The 27,874-nt window shown below is 36.7% G+C and overlaps 1 protein-coding gene across 1 annotated transcript; it reads right to left on the reverse strand.

The window, feature by feature from the left end:
* Positions 1 to 228: 228 nt before the first annotated feature.
* CFAP69 (cilia and flagella associated protein 69) lies at positions 229 to 27,874 on the reverse strand. The gene is given in 23 exon segments (XM_061997411.1): positions 229 to 405; positions 2,411 to 2,515; positions 4,132 to 4,218; positions 5,171 to 5,365; positions 6,413 to 6,489; positions 8,317 to 8,454; positions 9,086 to 9,278; positions 10,271 to 10,352; positions 11,384 to 11,502; positions 12,263 to 12,381; positions 13,597 to 13,761; positions 14,609 to 14,825; positions 15,310 to 15,431; positions 15,514 to 15,562; positions 17,270 to 17,390; positions 18,402 to 18,579; positions 18,704 to 18,853; positions 20,704 to 20,802; positions 21,982 to 22,058; positions 23,753 to 23,862; positions 26,084 to 26,149; positions 27,413 to 27,475; positions 27,734 to 27,874. Coding segments are annotated over 23 exon segments (2,835 nt in total). The 5' UTR covers positions 27,860 to 27,874.

A 27,874-nucleotide genomic window follows, 5' to 3' on the forward strand; every position in this document is an offset into this window, starting at 1 on the left:
CCTCACACTAGCACACAAAATTATTAGACTCAACATACCTTTGTACCATACCATACAGGGTACTTTATGAATAAATCCTCCCTACGTTTATACTGGATAAGACAAAATACAATTTTAGTCTCAAGATGTTCTATGCAATTCCTAAAAGTGTTAAAAACAGATTTTATCTTCTATCTAAAATATACATACAGTTAACTAAAATATTAAAAGCACTGTTTAGAACAGTATCTATTCTACAGGTACTGAATCTTTCTTGACTTAGTCCAAAATTTTAGCTCTTTTCACCTTTTTTAAGGCTCCATCACAAACAGAGGGCTTTCTAAGAGTGAGGTCTGTAACAGTCAGCGGTCCTCCAATTAACTGAGGAGGTGTACTTTCAACAGTTACCAAGAGACCAGATCCAATCTGAAAAGCAAAATAAATATATTGCTTGACATTCACATTAGCATTGAAAATGAGATGAGAGTTAAAAAATGAACCGTCTCTCAAAAACATGCTGAGATGCATGCTGAGGTTTCTGAAGTCCACTCAAACTATCCTTTATACTAAATTTACAAATTGTTCTCATCAATACAAAAGAATAAGATGGAGCAGTTTTTCAGCGGGTATTTTTTCTGTAGTCTGCTTTTCTCCTTTCATATCTGATCTTACAAATAGACGAAAAGACATTCAAGCCTTTATTACAATACAAGTTGCTGTGCAATGTTGTATGGATTTGCATGTAATATCAGCCACAGTTTCTGTCCTCAGAATTTCACTATACATTAATACTTAAAAGAAAAAACGGGAACAGATCCTTTTTTCTCAGAATTCAATTGCCTATAACTACTGCTACAGGAAAACACTTTCCAGTCTCACTGCTACCCTTTATACTGAATAGATTCAGATCTTTGATTAAGTACCTGAGTGGCACCTTAATATCCATACCATGACTTACTAAAACAAACAATGCGAGTCTTTGAGTGCGTGTAGCTCACATGTTTGATTACTTAACCTTGACTGGTTTGCAACAACCGTAATTTTCATCTCTCCCTACTAAGGGTGTTTGGCACAGAGGAGGAAAGAAGAATGTTCCATGAAAAAAGATTGCCATATCTGTCATTTTTAAGTCTTCTAAGCAATGTACCCAAGGAATTTTATCTGATGTTGTTGACATCTTTGTTTTCTTAATACATCCACTCTGTGAAATGGACTAACCTTTTCATTGTTTTATCTAGAGTTGTTAAATATTGATTATAGAACTATGAAGATATTATCTTGTTAAATCCTCTCCCTCTAAAGAAATGAATAATCTTGGCTTGAGGACCGTATCTTCAAAATAAAATCAAACAATGTATTTCACTCCACTAACAATTTTCAGAATACTTGTGTTTATATCTAAATTTTTCAGTTACTTTCTGCTAAATATTTCTGATTATCACTCGCACTGATATATGCATGTAACTAAATCATTTTTCCAGCCCATTTCATCTTGCATTCACAGATGTTTCCATCCATATATTTCAGAAGTTTAGGACAAAGATAATTTGATAAAAATCCCAATCTAGCACCCTGAGACCATCTCCTTGCTTCCTATTAATCTACTCCTTCCTTCATCACATCATCATGACTTGCCTCTTTTTCAGGATGCAGCCACCTTAGTTTTCATTACCCATTCATGCCAGAGAGCCCATGATAATAGAATCTCTTGCCTTTGGACAAGTTTGAAAACAGCACCTCATTTTTTTTACTCCTTACTTCTCCTTGCATGTAAGAGCAACTTATAAGCAAGAAAGAAGCTACCTCTCCTCCTAAAATTCTCCTTACTTGTGATGCATGTACAGAAATCCTCCAGCTAGTTCAAAGGCAATTACTGACTGCAATGGAGATTCTCCCACTTCTTACTTCAGCTTGTCAAAACTCAACATCTAAATATGTTGTTCTGGCTGAATAAGAGCTTAACAATGACTTTTATTTTCTCACACTTCAATTCACTGCCTGAAGTGAGAAAAAAATATTTTCTGCAGATGCAATGAGAGTCAGGAACATGTTTACTGACAAAGGACATCTCTACTGATGTAATAGAGATCACCCACAATTACCCAACAGTAAGTAAATGAAATCTTGATCTCAGCAAAGTTTTCATGACAGGCTATGCCACAAGAGGTACAAGTCAAGTAGCACTGGGACAATCTTGTCCACACTTTTAATGAGTAATTTGCAGACCTGAATCTCATTCTGACCAACTACCTGTTGTCTATGTCAGAATGGAAAGTGGTGCTTTGCAGGAGACACAGATTCTTTCTTACATACTTGGAGCTTGCCAACATAAACCTTATTAAGAAGTAGGCAGCAGCACATATACAGCGAGAATAAACCCCAAACTGCTTACACAATAATGACAATAACGCTGTCATTAGGGATTACTTACTGTTGTACCAAGGCCTTTAATATCAGTAGAATGGACTGCTCCATTCTGAGTCTTCGATTTAGATCTGGAAGCCTCTATTGATTTTTCCTGAAGCCTTTTTGCTTTCTAAAGATAGTTAGGACAAAAGCAAAATTTGTTTAATCAGAATAAATTGCTAGGAATATATAAACTAGATACAAACAAAATGACAAAATAAATGAGGTGATAATTCTATTTCAAGTACTCTCCCTCAGGTGACTCTCTCTTGTACTGAGGACCTGAAAACAAAATAAATTACAAGGACACTTGCTGTGATCTGCAGGCTATTTTCTTTCCATGGTAGCCATATATGCTGTTAGTCTTTGTCACCACAAGAGCACACTGTCGCCTCAGTTTTCAGCTTGTCATACACTAGTACACATCTACTTAGGTATTCAGTCGGCTGGCTGTACTGATGCATGACAACCTTAATCTATCCCAGATGTATGACTTCACATTTTCTTTTCCTGAACTGCATGAGCTTTAGCTTAGCCCATCTGTTCAGCTTGCCAAGGTTCTGCTGAGTAGCCACTTTATCTCCCCGCATATGGATTGCTTCCTCCTGCCCAGTGTCATGCATGATCATGATGAGGTTGCATGGAGACCCAATATCCAAGTAATTATTGAAAACAATATCAATCCTGTAATTAATTCTGAGGAATGTCACTCAAAACTGCCTGCTAGTTAAACTTTAGTCACTGACCACTGTCCTTTGAGCCAATGAGTCCAGCCAGCTTTTAATCCAGCTTGTAGTCCAGCTGTAGTGGACAGCACCTATATGCAGTCCAGTCCATATATCTCCAGTTTGCCTACAAGGATGCTACACAAGACTGTGCTTGAAAGCCTTACTAAAGCCAAGGGAAGGAACATCCACTTCCTTCCAGAAGATAATAATCCAGAGATAATAATTTTACTGCAAAAATTAACCATGTTGTAAAGGCATGATTTGTCCTCCATGACAGCCATTTCTAATCACCCTATCTCTCAAGTGCCTAAAACAGCTTTTCAAGGCCTGAGTTAAAACCAAGCTAGCTGTAGTCCTCCAAATGTTTTTTTCTGTCCCTTTTGAATTTCTAATTCTAGCATACAACTTTACCATAGGCCAATGAGGTGCTTGCACATGAAGAAAATTGTTCTCTTTTGCATAATCTTTGGGAAAGGAAGACAATTTAAATTCAGCTGCCAAAGCATTTTTTTAAAGTCTGATTTAGCTCATTCTCCAATTTAGTCTGACCAAAAACTCTTTATGTTCATTTGGAAAAGTGCATATATTGCTAAAATAAATTCCTTTAATCGTATTTCCCATCTTGAAAGATGCTGTACGAAAAGTAGGGAAGGAAGTATTAAAAAAAACACAAACCAAAAAAGAAAGCCCAGACTTTTATTTTCAACAATTTCACGACAGATATACACATATTTATACAGAACACACACCCCATTGCAAGTGCATAAACAAGATTGATCCTCAAATTGTGACTGTAATCAGAAGAACAAATCATAAAACCACAGAAGAGCAGGACAGATGATTGCATAGCTTTTCCAGTGCATCTTATGGTTGATTCTTCTGTGTCTATTTGAATATAAAATTTACTGTAACTTCTATTGACTATCCTCATAATTGATTAAGAAATGTGTTTAGAAATTCCAAATTATTATAACTGCACCATGAATGTAAATTTTGCTCCATCACTCAGATTTCTTACCTTCAAAGCCTCATAGTTTGACGTCCGAGTCAAGAAGTTTTCCCAAGATTTATTTACCATTTCTCTCTGCTTATGGATAGCTTGGATCTGTAACATCAATGAAATTTATAAGATGCCACACAATGTTATTCTCATGAGCTTTCCTGAGCTCTTTGCTTGTGGTATTTGGATAGCATGTTCACACTTGGGTGGCCTTAAATCATTCCTCTCACTTGAGATTGCATAATATTGTAGTAGCATACTTGTCCTTTAAAGACTTCACCTATATCTTTAACATCCAAAAAGGTTTACCTTTTTGTTGTAAACAAATTTTCCCCTCTTCCAACACAGACATTGGAAAAGCCTCAATTCTTTCAGGAATACTTTCTGTATTGTCTCTGTCTCAAATGCTGAATAATAGAGATGAAATCAGTTCTGGTGACAAAGGTGTAAGCATCATAATGTATGACAATCCCTCAAAAACACTAGCATGAGATTTTAGACTACCGGACTAACTAATAATTTCAGAAAGGAGAAGAGAATGAGACAGTAGCTGAGCTGTTTGCCTTAGTACCAGAGCTGAAAACGCCTACATGTGCTCACTCTGAGCATGCTGGGAAGCACAAAGCCCTACTTTGTGAAGTAATGAAGCTTTGTGAATATTCAGCTGAACAAGCTTATAAGAGAGGCTTATGTGTCATGTTAAGAAGCAGATGTAGTTGTAATAAGTACTTTAAATTATTATCTGCCATAGAGGAACACAAGTGCAACTCTTATAGTAACATAATGATCATGTCTTATTGCACCATTGCTGATGCATCACTGATGATACTGTTTCATTTTTTCACATTATTCTCTAAGTACCAGAAAAATTAGACAAATTGGAAGAGGTTACCTACCCTAATTTAATTCAAAGGGAAGATTTTACTGCTGAGACATATTAAAATATCTTCACGCAGTGTACACATACAAAATTCTCAACATTGTAAGAAAAATCTTCATAAAAGTTGACAAAAAAGCTTTACATGGGCTTTACTTGTTTAAATACTCCATGTCTTACCTTTGTATATATTTTTTTCTCCTTTTGGATTTCTTGGTGAGTTTGACTTTCAAGCACTTCAGTCTGCAGAGCAGCAACCTTTCTTCCACTATCTTCTGACATCTCTGAAATAACTTCCAAGGCTTTCTCATCTGATGCCACAGGTCTAAATTCTTCTTTTAGTTCTGTACACAGTTCACTCCAAACTTCTCCAACCTGTGTGTGAAACACACACCACACTATTTGATATTTCTCTCTTTTTCCTGTTTCAATTATTAAAAATGTAATAGAGCAACAATCTTAACTCATTATTCTTCTTTCACTTCCTAGAATTTTTATGCAAGGTTAGACTTTAGTAATGCTATGTCAAATCCTTTCATGATAATCCTCTCTAAGCCTTCCCAAGCCCAAGCTTCATTCCACAGAGCAGTAACAGGAATGTTGTTAACTAAAGAAACTTAGAAGAAACACAGACAGCTATAAGATACCAAATTACAGGAGTGAAGTCTTGTGTTCTACTGGCTGGTTCTTAAAATCTCAAATTGTGCACATTATCAGAACAAACTGCAATATGAGATATAAACAGAAGCTGGAATTATCAAGTAAAGATTGAGTTTTGCTACTTCCTGAACATTTCAAGCTCTCACAGGCTTTGTTCTTAAGCAGTAAACTGGCAGGAACTGAGCATCTTTTGAGTAGGATGGCTCCCACAAAGCTTGTTATCTTGTTCTTGTTTTCTATGGGCACAACATTCTTAACTTTTGACAGTATGGATAGACACTACATGTGGGGACAAAGATGGGAGACCACAGAAAAACCTTTATCAGAATGTAAACTTAATGTATTTTTTACTAGCAAACCACTCCTCTGTCCCCAACTGACCTTACTGCACAAGCAGGCAGTCCCACTCTCCAACTCTTCCCCAGTTTCTTACTCCTATCCTGACATAGTCCTATTTCTTGATCTGACAAACAGTTAGAACTATTTTTGCTGAGTTATTTTTAACTAAGCATTGGTTTCTAGTGTTATTTTCTATGCAGCCAGAAACATTTGTAGCATTACAAGGTAAAAGTCAGGGGAGTGCCGGAATCATGGAAGTGGGACTTTATTTTGATGGTAAATACTAGCTTACACTTGCTGTGAAATTATGTCTGACTTGTGACAGAGGTGACAGCTTTTGAATGTTTATTTGATGTATCCTGAGATATACTTGCTATTTTTGCAAATAGATACACTAATATTATTTTTTTTCACAGTACTCACTTTAAAGTCAATATAATGCCGTATAACAGCAAGTGTGACAAGATCCTTAGCAGATAAGCCAGGCAAATTTTCAAAACCTAAAAGAATATGAATCTTTTCAGTATTAACAACATGATGAGTTTGTCTTAAAATATTTTAAAAACAGACATCATTCTTATAATATAATCACATGCAAAATCTTCATCACACATACACCAGTCACTCTTCTAATCCTGAGCAGGCTTTTGGTGATAAACTCTGTTTTTTCCATAATAAATTCACTCTATACTCTTTATTTATGAGGGGCTCCAGTAACCTTCCAATCACTTGGACAGCTGGGCTTGTATTGTATTTGCTATGCTTTTATGGTAAGGGTTTGATATTCTGTTAAAGCAGACAAACAGTTGAGTGCACAGGTCACAGTTTCTAAAGAAGCAATTCAGTACTAACTGCTTTAGCTGGGAAGTAGCCAGCAGAAGAGTCATATTACAGGGTGACCGGTCCTTTGTTTTAAAGTTGTGAGATGAAGGTCTCCTCCATCTCATAGACTTGAACCTTGAGCATAATGCCTTCATCTTTTTAAAGCACACAGGTAAAAGAATAGGGTAGAGAAGTATAATTGCTGAGACTATGCCTCATTTTTAGGGCACTGAATGGTAATTACGCTTCACAGAGACAATAAAATGTATGTAACTAACGTAAGAGGTATGTGTGAATATAGGAGAAAGCTGGAAAAAATCTCATGTCTTATCGCTTTAATAAAGAGTTTAGTTGCGATCCAATATTTAATATAATTAACATTGATAAAAGGAAAGAACCTGGGTTACGACAGAAGAAGAACCAGCTATAGTTTCTAGAGAAATTAAGGATGTTTTCAAATCAGTTGGTTCTCTAGGTTACCCAGGGAATTGGCTGAAGCAATCTCAGAACAACTACTGACTATCACTGAACCTATGAAAAATGCACATGAAAAACCAAACATAATGTATATTTTTAAAAGGGGAAAAGGAGAAGCCAGAGCATATTGGTTCAGTTTGGTTCTTGAAAGAAATGTGAAACAAATAGACAAACAAATCTGTAGGAGTTTTTTTGCCTACAGCCAGGTAAGAAAATTTATGGATGTACCTAGATTTCAGTTTAGGTTTTTAGACAAGAATGTAATAAGTATTCATATTTAGCATGCCAACAACATAGACTTAGGAGGGACTTCAGCATTTCAAAAGAATGTATTACCATGTAAATGAATCTTGCCAACTTGACTAATTATCTAAAGCCACAGAATTTAATTCTCTAAGGACAAGTAAAAAATCCTACATGTAGGAATAATTATCTGTACAAATCCCACTATGAATATAGTAATTACTAATATGTATGTTATAATGTCAAGATGTTTATTTACAAGATGAGTAGAGCAATGTAGCTCTATTTGTGAGGATTCTGCTGGACTACTCTGCTCAGTTTTGGGACACTACCCATACATAATGTGATCCAATTGGAAAGACTCAAGAAAATAACAATGCGAATAATTAAACGTTATGCTAGAAAATTAGATCAATGAGTAACATCTGCAGAAAGTAGTATTTCTTCATATAGGGAAACAAAATTAAATGTAACATTGTTAAATTATGTGAAAGAGATATTGTGTGTAGGAAAACAAATTATGGGAACATTTTAAGCAAATTTAATTTTCAGAAAACTCTTCCCAATGGTAGGGGCAGCAAAGAACTGTGAATGTCTTGAAATCCCCACCAATATGGACATCTAAGAACAGGATGAGCAAGCAGCTACTAACAACAGAGTGTTGATGATCCATCTCAAAGTTTCCTTTGACTCTTTTTTTTTCAATAGTGACTTTACTGATTGCCAGTGAAGAAGTTCAGTTTAATGACAAACATAACACAGACAAGGCAATTCACTTGTCTTACCTAGTTTGCACAATAATGAATACAGTTTTGCCCGTATATTTTCTGAAATTTCCATGATGGCAAAACTGGGACAGTTTGCAGGCATGGGTATGACTTCCTGATGTTTCTGGAAGTTGCTAGCAATAGGTCTCTTCATGTCTAATAATTTCAAAACACAAAACCAGAGTAGAATAATAATAAGGGCGTATGCTCTCAAAACTCTTTGACTTACAGGAAATTCCATCTATGTAATGAAGTAAAATGATCTTTAACAGGCAGCTACGGACATATTCTTTTCTGTGACACCTCCTCCAAAACAAGACTGTTCCATCTTACTCTGTGGATACTGTGCAAATAATTTTGATAGTTTGGCCAAGAATTTTAATGTAAGTTAGGCCAGGAAATATTAATCAGCATGAATAAAGATTTGCAAGAACAAAGCACCGTCCTTACTTCTTTTTACAACATATAACAAAAACTGATGCCTTTTGTGGAAGTAATGAAGTAGTTTAGTGTCCAGCATTAGAAGAGCTATTCAGGAAACCAGTCATAGGGCTGTTCATTACTTGGTTCAGTCTCAGCCGTTGCAGAAAATGCCATCTAGTGGCCAGACTCCAGTTAAACAGATACACGGGTTTTTAGGTTTGGTAATAGTTACAGTATAAAGGCAGAAATATTGTAATTTACTTTCATCAGGATTGCAAAAAAAAAAAACCCAAAAACCCCACTGTCTTTGTTTTACTATATTTAGTGGAACTGTTCACAGTTTGACATGCATCATAAAACTTACCAACAATCCTTCCATATTGATCACGCTCGACTCCCAGCTCCACCTCCTCCTGTCTCCACAACTGTATCAGAAGGTTTGCTGCTGTTTGATCTTTCTCCCCTCGCCAGGTACTGATGTGTGAAGTGGTTTTAGGGTTGTCACAAAATTCAACTAAGATTCCAAGAATTATATTGTACAGTTTCTTCTCCTTTAACTTGGTGAAGGGAAAAAGAAAAAAATGTTTCAAACTGTTGAAAAGACAGTTACGTTTCCCTTCAAGAAAACAGAGAAATCATATAATATGTAATCAAGCAACTGCAAGCTTTTAATGGCAATTATTTGCACAAAACTGGTGAATAAGCCTGTAAATCTACCAAATTTCTGGAATCCTGCCATGTAAAGTTCCGTAAGTCATGGAATATGCGGGGAATGAGTGCAGGAACACGCAAGATGTGAATACCTGTGTGCAGAATTCAGTAACGGTTTTTTATACATGCCTGCTGGCCCACATGCTGCGGAATGTACTGCTACTAAGATTTATTTTTGCAAGAATCAGGCTCTGAAGGCAGTGGCTGAGTACCACCACACAGCACCTCTTCTGGGTTGTGGCCAGATCTTTACCAGCAGCTGAGAGCAGAGAAGGGCCTGCAACTTTGCATTGCAAGGGTATCAGAGGCTGGCATTCAACTGGTAAAAATGAGAAGTGAATCAAACAAGAAAGGTTCATGCTTGTTTTGCGGGAGAGGAAATGCCTGTGCCAGCTGTGTCCAAATTACATGGAAGCAGCTATACATACAAAATACATGTACACAGGAACTGTAAAAATAAAAACTTTTAAAGCCTTGAAGCATGTACTATTTCTTCTCTTATTAACTTCAATGTGAAGTAAGAATTGAGGTCCTTTTCTAAACAGAAATGTCATACAAAATAAGAGTCTAGTTTGAGGGTTCTTTTAAAAAAAGAGTAAATTTTTGGTTAAAACTCAGTCAAACACTTATGTTTTAAAAAGATATATGGAAAACCCATACAATCATTACCGAGCAGATATCATGGTGTGTGATTACATTCCTGTCTCAGGGAATTGCATGCACTGGTCTTTTGTTAGTATTATAATAATCTTAGGAGATACCGTAACAAAATTAATGAAATTGTCCATGTTGTTTTACTACTCTTTCATTCTATAACAATAATAATAGAAACACCTACTGCCAACAAATCCAGGAGGAGAAAAATGCCCTGTTTTTCAAGAAAATAATCCTCTGCAAAGTCACATCCAATGACACAGGACCTTGAACAGAGATAATTTTCTGTGTAGAAACATTTTTATGCTTTAGAACATTCTACAAGCAGCTAAATAATTTTACTGAGTTGCATAAACATATTTGGTATGCAATATGCTTCATAAATTAAGGGAGTAAAAAAATCATGTTGCAAATGCCTCTTCATTTATTCTGTATAACTAAATATACCTTACTTGACTGCTCTTTCTTCTCTTGCAGATGGCACACTTTCCTTGTAGCAGCCCAAGAAATTTGGCAGGTTCACAATGAAATGGATTAGAATATGGATTTGAACTAAAACTAACTCAGTAAAATAGGCTAAATTTAGCTTGACCATGTCCTCAATCTGGCTTATTGCAGGGCTGTGTGAATATTTCTGCCAGCAGAATCAAGGGAGTGAGACAAGAAAGTCCATTTTCTTGGTAACAGTATTTGCTCCTCGGAGCTTAAAATGGCAACACCCACATTCATGTTGCTATTGCTTCCTTCTTATATCTCCTCACTTATGGTCATTAACACAGAAACTGAAGGGATCTCCTGCATCAGTCTTTTCTCCCAGACAAACATATCACATGCCTTTCAATCTATTACATCCTCTGCCTTAAAACAAATTAACTTCTGGTTATCTTATGTATTGACATGCTCTGATAACAATCTTAAAAATATTTCTAGCCCAATATAGCTGGTTTACAAACACTTCTTATGCTTACACGGTTCTTAGCTAATACTGGTCTATTCTTGTTTTCTGCTTACTTCTCAGAAGGCTTTAGGTAACTCTGCACATCAGGAAGTCACTTTGTGTGGAGAGTTAGACTGTTGTGTAGGGAGTAAGGCTGTCATATTGAATGCCTTTTCAGAAAAGAATACATGCAGAATATTCTGTTGTAACATTTTTAATAGGTCAAATTTTATGAAGGTATTTTATACATTTTAAATAGAAGAAAGGCTCCTATGTGCAGAGAAAGGGGCCATAGTACTGCAGACCTAAAAAATATAAGACATTTTTTAAGAGTTTCTGCTGCTAAAATACTTTACTAACCATAAGCAGTCGAGTGTACTGAAGAGGAGATAATTGTGGCCGACTCCACTATATAACTTCTTTGGATCCATCTGAATGAAAGGGATAAGTATATCCACCCCTTCATAGCTGAAGAGTTCCTGTTAAAATGTTAATTAAAGCAATATGTTTTAAAAATAATATTTACTAAACAGCTACACAGAAGAAAATAAAAAACAATAGAAAAAAAAATGATAAATTTAACCCATTTGTTAGGGGAGGATATATTCCTTATGATACACATAAAGGAAAGAGATTTTCAGTTTTTCCAAACTTCTAATGTCATTTGTTAACACACTTTCATATAGTCATTTTAAAATCATGTAACTGAAAGGAAGTTGTAGTGAGGTCGATGTTGGTCTGTCCTCCCTAGTAACAAGCAATAGAACAAGAGGAAACAGCCTCAAGTTGTGCCAGGGGAGGTTCAGACTGGATATGAGGAGGAATTTCTTTACTGATAGGGTTGTCAGGCATTGGAACAGGCTGCACAGGGAGGTGGTGGAGTCACCATCCCTGGAGGGGTTTAATAGATGGGTAGATGTTGCACTTAGGGAAATGGTTTAGTGGTTGATAGGCCTGGGACAAAGGCTGGACTTGACGATCTTAAAAGGTCTCTTTCAGCCGAAATGATTATCTGATTCTATGATTCTAAATTAGCAATTAAGTAGGTGAGTCACTTCCTGGTGGATTTCTGAGTGATTGTGCAGTTTAATTGTCACTGTCACAGAAACCAGTTATCAGACCTGGCTTATTACCTATGAATCTGCTTTTGAATAGAAAAGAAAAATAGCAGTATCCTTTAAATGAAAATATACCATGTTTTGTCATTTTCTGCCCTGTATGAGGTAGAAAGCTACATACCTTTCTGTGGAGATCACTTTCACAAAGAGCAGACAAAAGAAACAATAGATCAGCTTGAATTTCCAGTAGAATGGCATCTTCTTTCTCTTTAGATTTATTTGCTGCATACTTTAGGATGTCTATAAATGAATAAATTTTACACATGTGAATGTCCTATACACAAGTCAGAATTCTATAACAGCTGCTGAGTTAAAAAAACCCTCAAATTCACAACAGAGGATTTTAAAGGGAATCTACTTATGCTGTTCAGTTTTATAATAGCTTGTGTTTTATAATAGCTTGCAGCAGTCTAATGCTGTAGTTTTGTGGACTTTACTCTTGGTGACAGAGTTAATGACAGCAGCTTGCACTGACTTCTTCCTTGTTCAGTCTGCCCTTTGTGTTGTGCCAGTGCAAGGAATTCAGGGAACTGATATGAATTAAGGAACTCTTAGAAAAAGCAAATGAACTTATTAATTTGCTCTACTGCACAGCCTCAGAAACATTGTACTGGCAGTGGAAAAGTGGGAGAGACATAAAACATCACCACTGCTGAGAAAATCAGCCTTGGAACCACTGTGTGAAAGAGGATATTCAGACACAGAACTCCTCCAAAGTAAAAATTATTTGAATCTGGTATCTAAGGTATAGTGTTAATCTTGCTTTCACTAAAAATCTTTAAGTTTTCACAGAGTTTTCATTGGAGTTTAACTTTTAGCTGAGGATATAGTATCTTTTGTTTCTATCCTTTCTATTAGAACATACTCTTTAAATTCCAAAGATTCTTATTTTTATAACTGTAAGAAAAGAAAAAATACTATGTCCTGAAACTTAAACCCAAATATAACAGTAGGTAAGTGTTACCGAACACAAAAATACTCTAAGTGCAAGGACAGTTGTCAAATAGTTTTATTCTCCTTCTATTACTCATAATGTTATTAAAATAAAAGTACATAGTTACTAATTTTCTCCTACTCTAGACAACATCAATGACAACATCACCTTTTTAGGTAGAACAAATGGCTCACGGCTGGAGTTCCTGGGGGATACCACAATGAAAAGATGTAGGAAATGTAGTATAATAAAGGGAGAAGGGGAAGCTTTCACTCTGAAACTAAACACCTAGGCTGTTACAGATGTCTATTTTGCTTATTTCCTTCAACTCTGTGTGTTCAAGGGCAAAAAAATTCAAAATGAAATCATTTACATCTTGGATGAATTGTCTTATGTTTTTTACTTTTTCAGCAGGCAAAAGAGCAACACACCAAAAACCACAGCACAGGAAAAAGCATGAACATTCTTAATGTCAACAGAAATGTACTAATTTAAGTACAGCAATACAAATTGTGCTTTACCCAGCAGCTGGCTAAGTGCTCCCTGGTCACACAAATTAAGGTTCACAGCATCATCATAAAGGGAAACAACAGATCTCAGCACTCTCAGGCTGTAGTGCATTTGTGCAAGTTTGTTGCTACGACCGCCTGTTCCATGGAAACTGTTACCTTGACCAAAGAAAGAATCTGTGGAACAATCACAATGAATATTTGTTACTGGCAGACTGTATATTCAGAATTAGTAATATGCTCAGGAAAAAGGGAAAAAAAAGACATATCAATGTAAGCTGAAAACAAACACACTCAATATCAGAAAGGCTGCTTGTTTAAAACCATCTAGTAATAACCCTTTCTGTGTAGAGCTATACTTTTTACATTCATAAGAAAGGTATGATTTGGTGAACATTTAAAATTACTACAATCATTTTTTAAAACTTAGTAGTTTAATGAGTAGTCTCCAAAACTCAAAATATCTTCTTTAGTAAGACATGTAATATCAGCCTTTCAATATCTGTTAGAGCCAGAGGAAAAATTCTTCCTAGGAAAACTTACAATTTTTTGATGAAAACTATTAATCTCCAGAAAACCAGTCCATGAAACTGGGTGCAGTTAGTTACATTTTTGCTGAGCCCATACTCCTAGCTGATGGCCACAAGCCATCTGGAAGTTGTCTAACTGTGTACAAATCTAAGTTTACATAGCTCTTAACACATCCTGCCTCATGGCAAGAATTACTGATTGGACTTCTTGCCACATCGAGTGTATCTGACTAGCTTAAAACATTGGGCAGTAGAGGTGTGTGGCTGCCCACACAGCTGCAGGAATACCACTATAGTGGCACCAGCTTATCCTTCAGTAGTGAATAAATATTATGGTCATTTTAAAAGAAAGATTAGTTTTCTAAGTGACCTACTAAAAAAAGAACTATTCCGACTTCATGAGTTTTAAATTTTTCCTTCCTGTCCAAGAAAGTAAGCCCGGTTGAGCTGCATTTTGAGGTTACCGTGCATGAAAGCCATGAGTATCTACTGACCTTGGCCTACACACCATTCTAGAAACACAAGGAGAAGTGTATTTGCTTGGCAGGACAAATATTTATCTAGTAATAAGGGAGCCACTGAAGCTAAAACAGCAATTGCATGAAGCTGTAATTCTTCATATTCAGCAGCAGACCAGTCATGAAATCCAGGCTTTTGATTTGGCTTTACATAACTAAGCAAAGCTGGCATCACATCATTTTCACTGAGAAGCTGAAGAGTCAAGACAAAAGAAAAACAAAAAAAAGCTTACAGGTTTCACATGCAATTAAAAAACCACAAAAGCAATGAGTCAACTTTATCTGTCCTACACTAAGAAAATAATTTTTTATTCAGAAGGTACATTAAGAACACTACAAGTACAGACAAACTCTCTTGATACTTTGCAGCATTCCCACAGGCTGTGGTTTGTTAACCTTTACTGTGTTCTTCACATGTATTTCAATAATGCTTTACAGTCACTTGTCAGCTAATTTTCCCAGCATGGTCTAGGTTTGTAATTTTTCTAAAACAGAAACCGTATGCTGCTTTTAAACAGCAGGACTTGGTTTGGACCTACGTATGATTACTTGATTTGCAGCTAATTTCAGTCTACTGGATTATGCCAGATAGATCGCTAAATAATATAAATAACATTGTTATGATTCTTTTGTCCTGTTTTTTTTCTTACTGTATCTTCTGTTCTGTTACAACATACCTGTATGGCGGATGGATTTTTAGATAAGACCGCTATTACATTAAATAGTAACTTCTTCATCTCGAAATCTTCATATGAATAGGTAATTTTAAGACCTTTTACCAAAGGATTGGAAATTTTAACTATGAAGGAAATTGTAGATAAGTTATTAAAAAAATCATAAAAAGTAAAAATAGCATAATTATGCAGTATGAATTCTCTTACCTTCAGAAAATGTTGCAAGTGCAATTAGAAGCTTTGTAAATCCACTTTCCTAATGGGCATTAAAAAATATGCATTAATTAAGTTGCAGTGAAATTAAGACTTATGATTTAATTTTAGTTTTGCTTTTTTCTTCAGAACAGAGTTTAACGTATCCTATGGCAGAATAAACAGAATTTTATCAAAGAAGAGATCAACCATTTGGACACTGTACAATACTAACTCACTACAGTCCTAAGGGTACAATTAGTTAAACCCATGTCTCATTCAGTACAAGTCTGAACTTTGATGGAGAAGTCCCAAACACAGGTATTCACTACTATAATCTTCCACACAAGAACATTGTGTTCTTGCTACTGTTAGAGTTGTGTTTTTTAAAATGCATTTGTGCAGGTGTGAATTCATACACCAGGATTGTCAGTATGTACAACTCTGTGCCTTCACTTATGCATACTAATACACTTACATTCAACTTCAGTGCATTTCCAAGTAAGCACATGAAAACTGTATCTATGAGCAAGAAGCATCTATAAATACTATATATTAACAATTCAGAAAATAAAATCTTGTAATTCACAGCTCTTAGAGAGCTAAGAACAATTATGTCTAATAAAGCTTCAGAGAGGACAAAGGCCAAGGCGTGTTCATGCACCACACTAGAGGCAAAAGAGCTTTGTTTCTGAGGTGACTAGAAGCCACCAGAACATTGCTTTACTTGAGAAATACATTAGCTTGGTCTCAGTACTCCAGCAAATCCACTGCAGAGCTTTCCACAAGCAAACAATAGGAGTAAAACTCACAGAACACTACATAGACATCCCCAGAGAATCATGCAGTTATATTAGTTTTGCAACAGCACTTTAGATGCACCCCCAAAAAGCTGGGCTCAGATTTGTTTAGCCTAGCTCTGGAAGTTAGCATACACACAAATGATTTTAACAATCAGAAAAATGTTGTAGAAGTAATTTTTAAGTAAATATTGAAGTACACAACAGTATTGCCTATTAGCTTTTGTCTCTATGGTATCTGTATTGTCTGTACAAGGACATTGCTAAGTGGGTAAATAAAAAACAACATTAAACTTATTAATGTTTTCTGCTTGCTGATTAATATAGTACTAAATTCTAATAGAAACTAGTAAGTAATTACTTCTCTGAAGTTTCCTCATAAAAATACTGGACTACTACAGAAGAATGAGTTATCTGCTTCTTAGGCACGTCCTGATAGTGCATTCTGGAATACATTTGTGGGACTTAGTCTTAGAAAGAATTTATCTGCTCCTTATTAATTGGATCTAAGCATTTGTTTTATCAGTATCTTAGAGATTCTCAGCTGATTTTTGAGGGACCCTTCTTGCTTCTGGTTATGAGGCACAGATACTTGAGTTGAATTTGGGCCATCTGAATACTGCCTGTATTCCTACATCTTCAAATAACAAACTCTTTGTAACATCTCAGAACCTGTACAAGAATACAGGAGTCAAGATTAAGTTTTGCACATGAGTAGTGTCAGTGTAATTTTCTAAGTATTAGGAAAGGTTGATGCTAGTACTCCAGCCTAATGACCTACAGATTTGGTATGTCTTTGAGGTAAAAGGATTTGAAGAAAGCAAGCTAGTTTTGTGCTCAGCATATCTAAGAAAGAGGAAAGCACTGGAGACAGAGTAGAACAAACGTAGAACTCTAATGGTGGAATACACCGAGTATATAATAGCAAAAGAGAAGTTAGTAATCTCCGGATTATAACTCTAAATACTTACAATCATAGGTGCAGCAGGGTTTTCAGCTAGTAATGTGGCAATCACCAAGAGGTCATGCTGCAGCTGATGATCATAAAGCCGAAAACCATGCAAGAGATCTACAAATACTTCTTTCAAAGCACTTAAAAGAAAGTGAAATGTATTTTACCTTTGCTTTTTGTATTCTATTTTTAGACAGCTCTAGGTACATGAATTCTCATTCAACATGATGCTTTTCAAAGGTTTTAACTGCAAGAAAAAGGATCTAAAACTTTATTATGAAATCGATTCTTATGTGTTCCACTGGACATCGAATTTAGGCATATATACAAGGTGCATGTATTACAAATTGCACTTTCCATTGTATGTATTACAATTAACAAATAGAAAGACATAATGCTTACTCAGGCATGGAACTGGATGTTGCTGAATGATTATTGAGAAGTAATGGCCTAATCCTAAATTGTTAAAACAGTGTAATGCACTAATGGAGAGACTGTTACTTACTCCAGCAGACAATCTAAAGTGAAGCCTTGTACATCATAGCATAGAATTCCTACTAATTTTATAACAAGCATTTCAACAATGCAGTAACACTGGCCTGCTGAGCCTACCATTAGCTTCAAAATGGTGCAATTAACTTTCTCATCATAAAAAGCAATAGATAGGGCTATACCTCCTGCACTATGCAGCAGAGCACACTCTTGGCCTGTAAGAGTAAGACCTGGTGGTGCATCTCTGCGTTCATGAAATAAAGAGAGGTTTGACAATGAAATAGTTTTGCAGTTGACTGGATATGCTTTTAGTTGGACCCTAGCCACTGAGTTTGTAAGCTACCTGGCAGGCACCTTTTGTATCCCATATTATCTCCTGGCATCTCACAGGCCACAGTGCTATCTGTGTTGCTGAAACAGAAACAGATGCCTGAGGGGTCTAAATCATGGACTGCTTGGCTATGAGGTCTGATGCAGCAGTGCTTCCATTCTGGAGAATCAGACATGTTAATACTAAAAACTTAATGAGGATTTAATAAGAGATCTACATTCCCCTTTTGTATTTGCTCTTGATTCATTTCAAACAAAATGCTACACAACAGCAATGTTTTAGATGTCTCCAAAATGACAATATTAATAAAATGCTTCCCAGTACTTACTGTACACATTCCAAGCCACTGAGCTGAGTAACAACTTCTTCTTTTGAGGTATTTTCTAAGAGGTTCATTAGGACTTCTAAGGAATGGAACAGCAGCTGTCCTGAGGGGTCAACATCATTTAGATACAAACAGAGCCTGCTGGCTGCTTGGGCCTTCATCATAAGTCTGCAATTTACTCCTGAAATTATGAAAATCTGAATAATTAATTCCCTGTAGGTCAGTAATTGGTTTATGCATGTTTAGAGAACAAATGATCTAAGATCAATGGTAATGAGATTGTTGAAAGAACAGTTTGTACTAACCAGAGCTGGAGAGATGCTGGAGAGCTTTAAGTACCCACAACTTCTCAGTAAGTTGATTTTCAACTAATGCTAATGACAAAACAAGAGTTTCTGCTAATCCTCCTAATTCAGCCATCTCAATTTTATAGTTTGCACTTGTTGGCTGGTAACCTGCACATACAATAATTTTAGTTACAATGCAGTAAATACTTAGAATTTGGTTACTTCAAAAAATATTCATCCTTTCTCAAGAAAGACTGAGAACTGAATGCCATCTTTCCGTAGCCCTAAAACTATCCAAAAAAAACAAAGCTAATAAAAAACTTCTTTTCTTATGTCTTAGTATTAATAGTGCCTGAAGCATATCCACAGACATAACCTGAAGAATAATAAAATGCTACATAAACTGTTTCCTAGAATTTACAGAATGAAAGAACAAGCAGCATTACAGAAGCAAAACCCCTTCTTCAAGTCATGAAATAAATTGTTGCTGTAGGACTTAACTCTCTTCTGTAGCCTATTCAACAGATAATTAATGCCTTTTATTATTATATAACTTAAAATATGTGAATCTAACCTTTGATTTATAAGATTGACTTTCTAGTATGTACCTATTTTAACTTTTATTTCTGCATATGCATATCTCTTTCACTGAATCATGGGGGAAGGGGAAGCATTGAGAAAATAAATTTATATTTATATATGCTAACTTATGAAAGTAAAGTTTCTCTTAAAAAGTTTAACAAATCAATGAAATGCAAGACTGATAAATGCAGATAATCCTCACACTGAAACAAGTCTTAACTAAGCATAAACTCTGACTGGCTCTTAAATCGTGATAGGCTCTAAGTTGGTATTACTTTATAGGTAAGAGATCTCTGTGGGATCAAAGTTTGGCAAGATTTACACATATGCTTAGAGATGAAGAACTTAAAATCAAACTGAAAAAAATTCTTCATTTTTGAGAGAACATATCTTATTTTCTAGATCTAGAGAAGAATAAAGTCTCTCAATATGTAACATCCACTTATCTATTTACAGATATATGACTAAATGTACACACAGCTGCTTGCAGGGTTTGAGATTTGTATGGTAAAACCAGATTTATATGCTTTCATATTTCTAGAATCTCGTGAGGACTGTTGCAACTGCAGCTTCTGTAGGCCTACTAAAATAAATACAAACTAGCAAAAGGGTACAGGAACTACTGTCACACTGTGGGAACACAGCAAGGGAGCAAACGGACACCCAGCATGCTCCCTCAGCTGTGCTCTGGATCCACACTGTGTAGCAATGTTCTGTAGCTCGTCTGCCTATAAATCTTGTGCTGTCTCACATCAAGGGATTCTTTGCCTCTCTAGGAGGGATCGATGACTGACTACCTGATAACAGCCTCTGGCACTACTACAATGGTCAAAGGAATTAATAGTAGTGGATTCTGATGGCAGTTTGCATGCCTATCCATAATACCAGAGGATGATGCTTGAGCTCATATCCATGCATCATCAGTCTTTTTTGGCAGAGACAAGTCACATAATAAATTCAAAGCCTATGCTGACAAGTGTCCATATAACATGAACTCGATCAAATTTAGATGGGCTCAAATCTATCCCACACAAGCCACACAGGTGAAACCACATCTGCTTCTCTCTAGGCTACATACACAAAGTTTATAATTACTTTTCTGTTCTTATAATACTGATCCTAACTACTGTTTCTTCCTCCGTTAGCCATGTTTCAGAGAATTTGTGACCACTTCACATTTTCTGGATACTATTTAATCCTAACCACATAAATATAATAATTATTTCCTTGTACATTGATGAACTAATGTCAGATTTTGAGTCTGCAGTTCTATAAAAACATGATAATGACATATTTTCCAACATGATTTATTTACTACACTAGATACAGTAACTATAAAGAAAAATTGATCCATAACTAATTAAAAGAGTAATTTCAAAGTAGCTGGGATCATAAACACTTGATTTCCTGTGACACTTAAAAACACTGTGCTTTACCTGCAAGGAGTTTTCTTGGTAAATCCATAGTATAGAAGCTAACAACACACTTACAGATTTGTATTCTAACTTGAGAGCTTGGCACCCTCATCAAACAACCTGTCAGAAACAGAAATAAAAAAGTTACAAAGTTTACAATCTTTTTAGAAAGTAATCTCAACACTTCTATTTATATAGTGTTTCTTTTCCTTTCATGCAAAGTTTGATTATAAAATACTCAAGGGAAAGGAACTCCTACACTGAAGAGGACAAAGGGACCTTGGAGGAGTAGCATAAGGTACATCAAAATGTTCTCTGCTTTATGGCTGCAAACTCTTACAAGAGACTGGATGTTATGCCAGAAGCTGTGGAAGTCAGAAGAAAACTACGCTAGGCTGTAGTCATTATTACCATGTCAGCAACACTTCTAGGAGACAAGACACGACATAAAGGGAGCACAGAAAGAGATCCTTTTCCACAAGACAAACAGAATTCAGTGGCTAATACGGATAATATAAACAATCTTTTAGACATACCACTCTAAAAAAATCTGCAACTATCTGAAACCAGGAGGTCATTCTGCTGTCTACTTGGTGAAAGTAGACTACTTGGCTCCTAAATATTTTTTTCTCAAAACATTTGACATGTGACAGGCTGATTGTGCTACCTCTTTAATCTTACCATTAAGTGAGATGATATATCATTCTTGCTTTGATCTGAATCTTTTTTGATCTACAACACTTGCTACCTTAAAACTGATTTTTGAAAGACAGAAGCTCATGGCTCAGATCAGCAGAGGATGAATCCAGAAACTGCTACTCCTAATAGTGCATAGCACTAAACTGACTTGTATTTTACCTTTGTAGGTGATAGGTCTCAGGCTGTTGAGTTTTGAAGGTTTGAAGTGGGAGTCAGGAGTTACTGATTCTCACTCATTCCTTCCATTTGGTTTCAAAGAAGCAGGAAGAACATACATTCCCTTTATCTCAGGCTTCAGTCTTTACAGTAATACACCAGTTTCTCAGAGCAAAATGAAATGAAACAGCCTATAGACAGGTTTAGTTCTTCAGCGGTACCAATAAAGTTAACCCACATAGCTTCTGACAATGGCAAATAGATAATTCTGCCAGGTAATCTACAAGGCAAAGAATGGTTTCTAATGCTGAAAAGCACTGAGGAATGTGCTAATAATGTAAATAATTTCTTTTACTAAGGAAGTAACAAGAAATTAAAATTGTGCTAATAATATAGTTAATTGTATTGTGCATAATAATAACTATATTCTGGCATAACACTCACCTAGTTGTGCAATGAATTCTGAAACTGCCACAGAATAGCTTACTTCATCAGATAATTTATTTTTTTGAAATGGTAACCTGCAAAACGAAATTTAAAAATATTGCAACTCTGCTTAAAACACTGCAGAACACCTTAACCAAGTTACCAGAAAAGCTCAATAGCTTTTCTCTTCTTCCTTTTGTAAATAAAGACACTTTTCCCAGGACAAATACATTCTTTGCAATGCTGATTCTACACTGAAAGTTCCAGTTTCATCATCTAGCAATTATATTTTGGCAATTAGCGGTACATGTGGTATAAAATTAGTGTTACAAAAATACATGTGGTATAAAACATGTGGCATACAATTACTGGTAAAAAAAAAAGGATTATACTCCTGGGAAAGACCTCTTGAAATGTATAAAAATAAGACAAATAAACTGATCCCAAATAGACCAATGAAAAATTTATTTTAAAAAATAGGATATTACAAAATATTCAATAACATTTGAAAAATATTCAGATGTGATGTAAACATGTAAGTGCTACAAATTCGGTAACAATAAACACCACAATATTATTCTGAGGTCTCTGCAGCTCATAGTGTAAAAGCAGCTTTCCCATAGGTTTACCTCTGTAAACATATCCAGAGAAAAAAGGCAGAAGAGGGCAAAGAATGCAATATATGAAGGAAAAACAAGAAATAGCCATTGGAAAAAAAGCTGGGAAGAAGTCAGGTAAACAGAAGCAGTTATGAAAGAGTGGAAAAATTTACAGGACTTCTAGTATCTGAATGGAAATTTTAAACAACAGCCCCACCCTCCAGTTACAGGGAGCTTTTATTTGTCATATGAGGAGTAGTAAATTGTGGTGAAACTTCCATAGCACAGAAATTAAAGCAAACCCCAAGGGTGCAATTTTCCAAAATTAAAATTAAATTTTCCAAACTGAAAGTGCTCCGTGAACTAAAAGATTCATCTGAGAAGTTCTGTTTTTTAAACCTAACAGCTGTGAGGAAGCTATGTCAACACCTATTTGAACATCTGGTTTACTATGTGATCTGTCATTATTTTTTTTTCTTCTTTATCCTCTCCAATTATAATTAAACATAGGAGTAACTGTAGTTACAAACATTCCATAAGTAACCATTAAATTATTTAGGAGAAAACTACTAATAAGTAGTGGATAACAACTAAATTCTACTCTATGAATAATTTAAAATACAGTCTGACAATGAAGATGTCCAAAAGTTCCTGCTACATGTTTTTAAAGTAACTATAAATTCCAAATCCTCCAATTTTTGTAGTTCTTTCTCTTTTGCAAGATGGCTTGTCATGTCATAAAGCTTACCTTCAGCTATTAAAGTGCCTTTGTGTCACCTCATGTTTCTAAACTCACTTACAGGCTTCTTTGAAACAGCAAAGCATACCTCGGCATGACTTAGCTACTGAATCTTTTGAGGCCAGCAGTCCCAGAACATCTTACTCAGGCAGTAAATAAGACACTCTGGGGATTCTTGCTTCCAAGCAAGTTGGGGCCAATTACAATAGTTTTGAAGGACATAACAGGCAGCTCCACAGATATTGAACTGATAAAATAGGTCCCATCTTCATGCCAAATTGGACTCAAGGAAAACATGGTTCATGAAAAGGAAGGGTGAAATAATATATGCCTTGCAGATACAGATGCCTTGTAGAAAGATGCTGCATGGATATGTCAGTTGCTTTACAAAATGTATTAATGTGTTAATAAGGAGCGTTTAAATCTATAAAAGATGGGCTGAAGTACTTACCCACATAATTTAATAAGTTCACATAAAGGCTCGGTGAAAGCTTCTTGTTCATTCATTTTTTCTGCACACAGGTTAAGAATTTTGATTATTTGTGCTAAATCTTTAAGGGGCTTTTAACTTAAAGTTAAGGAAATTAGATTGTTTGTATTGCTATTAATAGGAAGAAAAAGGTGAAAACTGTGTTTATCATACTTCAAAGATATAACCAAGATAAAACAAGGCCAGTGCTTCCAAAGTTGGGTGTTTAAGAAGCGTATGAGTCAATACTTTGCCTTACTTTTACAGAAGTACAGCTTTTGCAAATTTGATATAGCATTCTTATCAGACGAACTCATTGGAAGTTCTGAATATCTAAAAATATAGGACAAAAAGTTTTTACATCACAGTGTCAGATCTACTTATCTAAATTCTGAGACAGCCCTGAGGTATTTAAATTCTTTCCTACTCTAGTCCCAAGTGAAAAACTAAAATTTGAAAATTTGGACACAAACATATATTGAGGTTATTTAATTTAGGACAGAGAGGCACAATTTCAAAACCACACAGACTACTGAGACTGAGAAGTTAATACACATCTACTGACTCATAGAAATTGTGAGTGCTTAGCCACAATTCAATTGTGAAGCAATGTGATAGCTTATATCACTGTGGAAATTAGCTGAACTATATGGAATGAAATACATTTTTCCATGTGCCCACATCCTCCCTAGTACTGGAATCCTTTCTGTTTGTACTGTAAATATGAAAAATGTTTCAGATAAATTATTCTGACTTTATTTGTCTTTAAAATGTCTCCTACCTGGAAGCCATTGCTGTTTTAGCAGCTGCTTCTTAAGCAGTGACAATTACTATGCTTGTCTATTCAGAGTTGAAAGTATATTAATTACATTCTGAAAATTTTCAGCCACTGTAGAGGCAAAATCTCTCTGCTGAATTTTGTAGCAAATGAACCTAGCATCCAAGAACCTTGCTAATTTATCAATCTTGGCTATGTGTGTCTGTCATGGTTTGACATGATAGCCTTTTCTGGTAAGGGGGAAGGGGCTGTAAAGATGGCTCCTGTAAGAAGTTGCTCACAACTCTCCCCAGCTCAGAGTCAGACCCACTTCTGGGGCTGAGCCAATTAGACGCCTCCACGATCACTTTTTTGAGAAGAAGCCAGAAGGGGAGGTTTCTTCCTCCATCCTCTTTCTTTCTTCTGCCCCTTCTTCCTTCTTCTGGCTGGTGGTGGTGCAAGGAGTAGGAACGGTGAGAGAAACAACCATGCGGACTCCAAGGTCAGTGATGAAAGAGAGGAGGAGGCGTGCTGGAGCAGAGACTCCCCTGCATTCTATGGAGAGAACTGGTGAAGCTGAGATTTATTTTCATTTCTTTAAGACCCGCATCAGCGATAGAGACTCATTTTGATAATGAGCCTGTATCAGGGGCAGAGACTCATTTTGCTAAAGGTGACCCCGGACCAGCGGCAGCGATTCACTTCATTAAAGGCCCCGAGCCAGGGACAGTGACTATGGCCGGAGGAGGCCTTGTCCCGAGAGAGGGACCCTGCAACTGCAGAAACTGCAACCGCGGTGAAGAACCCACGCCAGAGATATTCACCAAGGACTGTGTCCCGTGTGAGGGACCCCATATCGGCAGAAGCCGCAGCTGCTGGGAAAAACCCACACCAGAGAAGTTTGTTAAGGACTGTGTTCCGGGGGAGGAACCCCGTGTTGGAGCAGGGGAAGAATGCCAGGAGTCATCCTCATCTGAGAAGACAGAAGCGGCAAAGCCCATCTGTGAGAGACTGACCACATCCCCTATCCCTGCCCCCCTGAGCCGTTGTGGGGGGAGGAGGTAGAGATATCGGGAGCAGTGAGCTGGGCCCAGGAAGAAAGGAGGGATGGGGGAGGGAGATCTTAAAGTGCTGGTTGTAATTTTCTCATCATCCTACTCCTTTTTTTTTTTTTTTTGCTTTTATTCTGTTCTGTTTCTTGTAGAATAAACTTTCCTACTTTCCTCTCCAAGTCGAGTACTAGAATCTGTTTTGCCCAGAACCCTAATTGGCAGTGAGCCCTCCCTGCCCTTGTCTCAATCCACAATAACCTTGCTTATCTTTTTTACTCCCATTTCGCTGGGGCCTCCGCCATCCTAATGAGGGTGGGGGTGAACGGGGGCACCGAGCGAGAGACTGTCGTGGTGCTGCTGTGCTAGCTGTGAGAATGTATGTGGACCATCACTGCTCTCCATTTGGAAGCAGAGCACATCAACAAAACGCTCTGCTGAAAAGTCAAACTATTTTCATACACAAAACACCATGAATTCAGAAATCTGCAGTGGCAAAAAGGATACAAGCCCATTTTCAAAATGCTTGACTACTTTTTTGAGGGTTTTCAGCTGCTCTTTTTCCAAATCTTTCTTAAGTAAGTGAAAGAAAAGCAGGTTTTAATTACAGTTTGCCTTAGAACATTAAATGATTATGTTTATCACCTTTTAAGTTTTAACAAAAGTGGAAACTAGATTAAAAAAATCACACAGCACAATGAAATTCTGAAAGTGCTTTGCAGCCCTCACTTCCAAGTATAAAGTCTGTGCTCTTGTAACTGAAGAGGCTTTTTTTTTTTTTTAAAGATGTGGCTCTTTTAAATTCTTTGGAATTCTGTGGAAGATAACTGAGAAAACCAAACCTACATAACACACGACATGAACGTACAAAAATGCAGATTTAAGTAGCTTAGATTGGAGCTCGGCCACCACCAGGAAACATTCTGAGAAAAACTGACGTGAGGGTATGTCAGGGTGTGTCAGCAATACACAGCATTTGTTCCAGCTCTTCTGTGCATCTCGATGCTAGGCAAGAGTGCTGCAACTAGAGGCAGGCCAGAAAGTTGTTTCAGGAATCTACAAGCCCAGAATCTTCAGGGCATTTTATGGTACATCTTATCTCTCTAGAAAAGCAATAAATGATATAATTCAGCACATTTTTCTTCAGTCGGTAAGCTTATTCTATTAGCTCTGTATCAAAGGGAAAAAAATCCAGAATAAACTACTCTGTGGGGCATTAACTTAAAATGTGGTGTGTTGAGCTCTTGTTTTAAGAATTGTTTTTTAGACAAAAAATAACTGATGGCTTAGTGAATTTAGTCTGACAAATTTTCTTGTGGAAGTCCACGACATTAGGCTCTCCATCATGTTCCTAGGTAGTCATATTTGTTCCTCAACATGGAACTTTGTATATTTCTTCTTCCTTCAAAATCACCTCCCTGGAGAAATATTAGCAGTTAACTTGGGCAGTTACATAAATTCCTGACATACTTTCAGTAATTCTGTGTGTCTTTCTGTTTCTCAGCTGCAGGTTTCAAGCACTCATAAAGTCCCAGGTAAGTTAGAAATTTTGTGCATCTAGTTTTTAAATGCACATCCTTTCATCTTTTTGAAAAAGTGCCCGTGTGAAGATGTACTAGGTTATACATAAATAAACACAAAAATTTGATCCCATTCTCTATTACAATGCCCATCTTTACAGTAAGTACCAGATACAAACAATTCCAGCTTTGTGCTCTGCAGCCTCAGGCAGCGGTGTCCTCTCGTTTATTTAGGGCAGGTACTAAAGAAATTCTAGAAAACGTTATTCTAGGCCCCATTACTAACTGTGTAACTGACATAACGAGGCATACTTACTGAGTCTGAATCTTCGAGTAGTTTGACGATGTGATTCAGATCCACTGATCTTATCTGTGCATCCTAGAAAAGTCACACTTTTCAACTTTTTATTTTTTAGACTGTGCTTTAGAAATGCTTAAACCTTATAATGTAAAAGCGCCACGCTGAACCAACGTGAATCTACCCACGGGTAAATCCACGCTATGTGAGGAGCACAAGCCAAGGCTTGTTCTCAGACCGACGCAGCAGCCAAGCCAAGCCAGGGAAGGCCTGGGCTGGCGAGCGGCTCCCGGCCGGCGGCGAGACTGGCGGGTGCCTCCTGGCCGCGGGGAAGCTCACCTGGCCCGCGCCGAGGTCCTCAGCTGCGTCCAAGGTATTGCTGCGCTTCTCCCTGACGAGGGCCGGCGAGAGCGCCTGGGAGCGAGAAGGCGTCCGTGAGGCCGGGGCCTCAGTCAGGCCGGACATACCGCCCGCCGCCGC

The sequence above is a fragment of the Colius striatus genome, chromosome 5, assembly GCF_028858725.1.
Source record: "Colius striatus isolate bColStr4 chromosome 5, bColStr4.1.hap1, whole genome shotgun sequence".
In the NCBI taxonomy this organism is placed as follows: domain Eukaryota; kingdom Metazoa; phylum Chordata; class Aves; order Coliiformes; family Coliidae; genus Colius; species Colius striatus.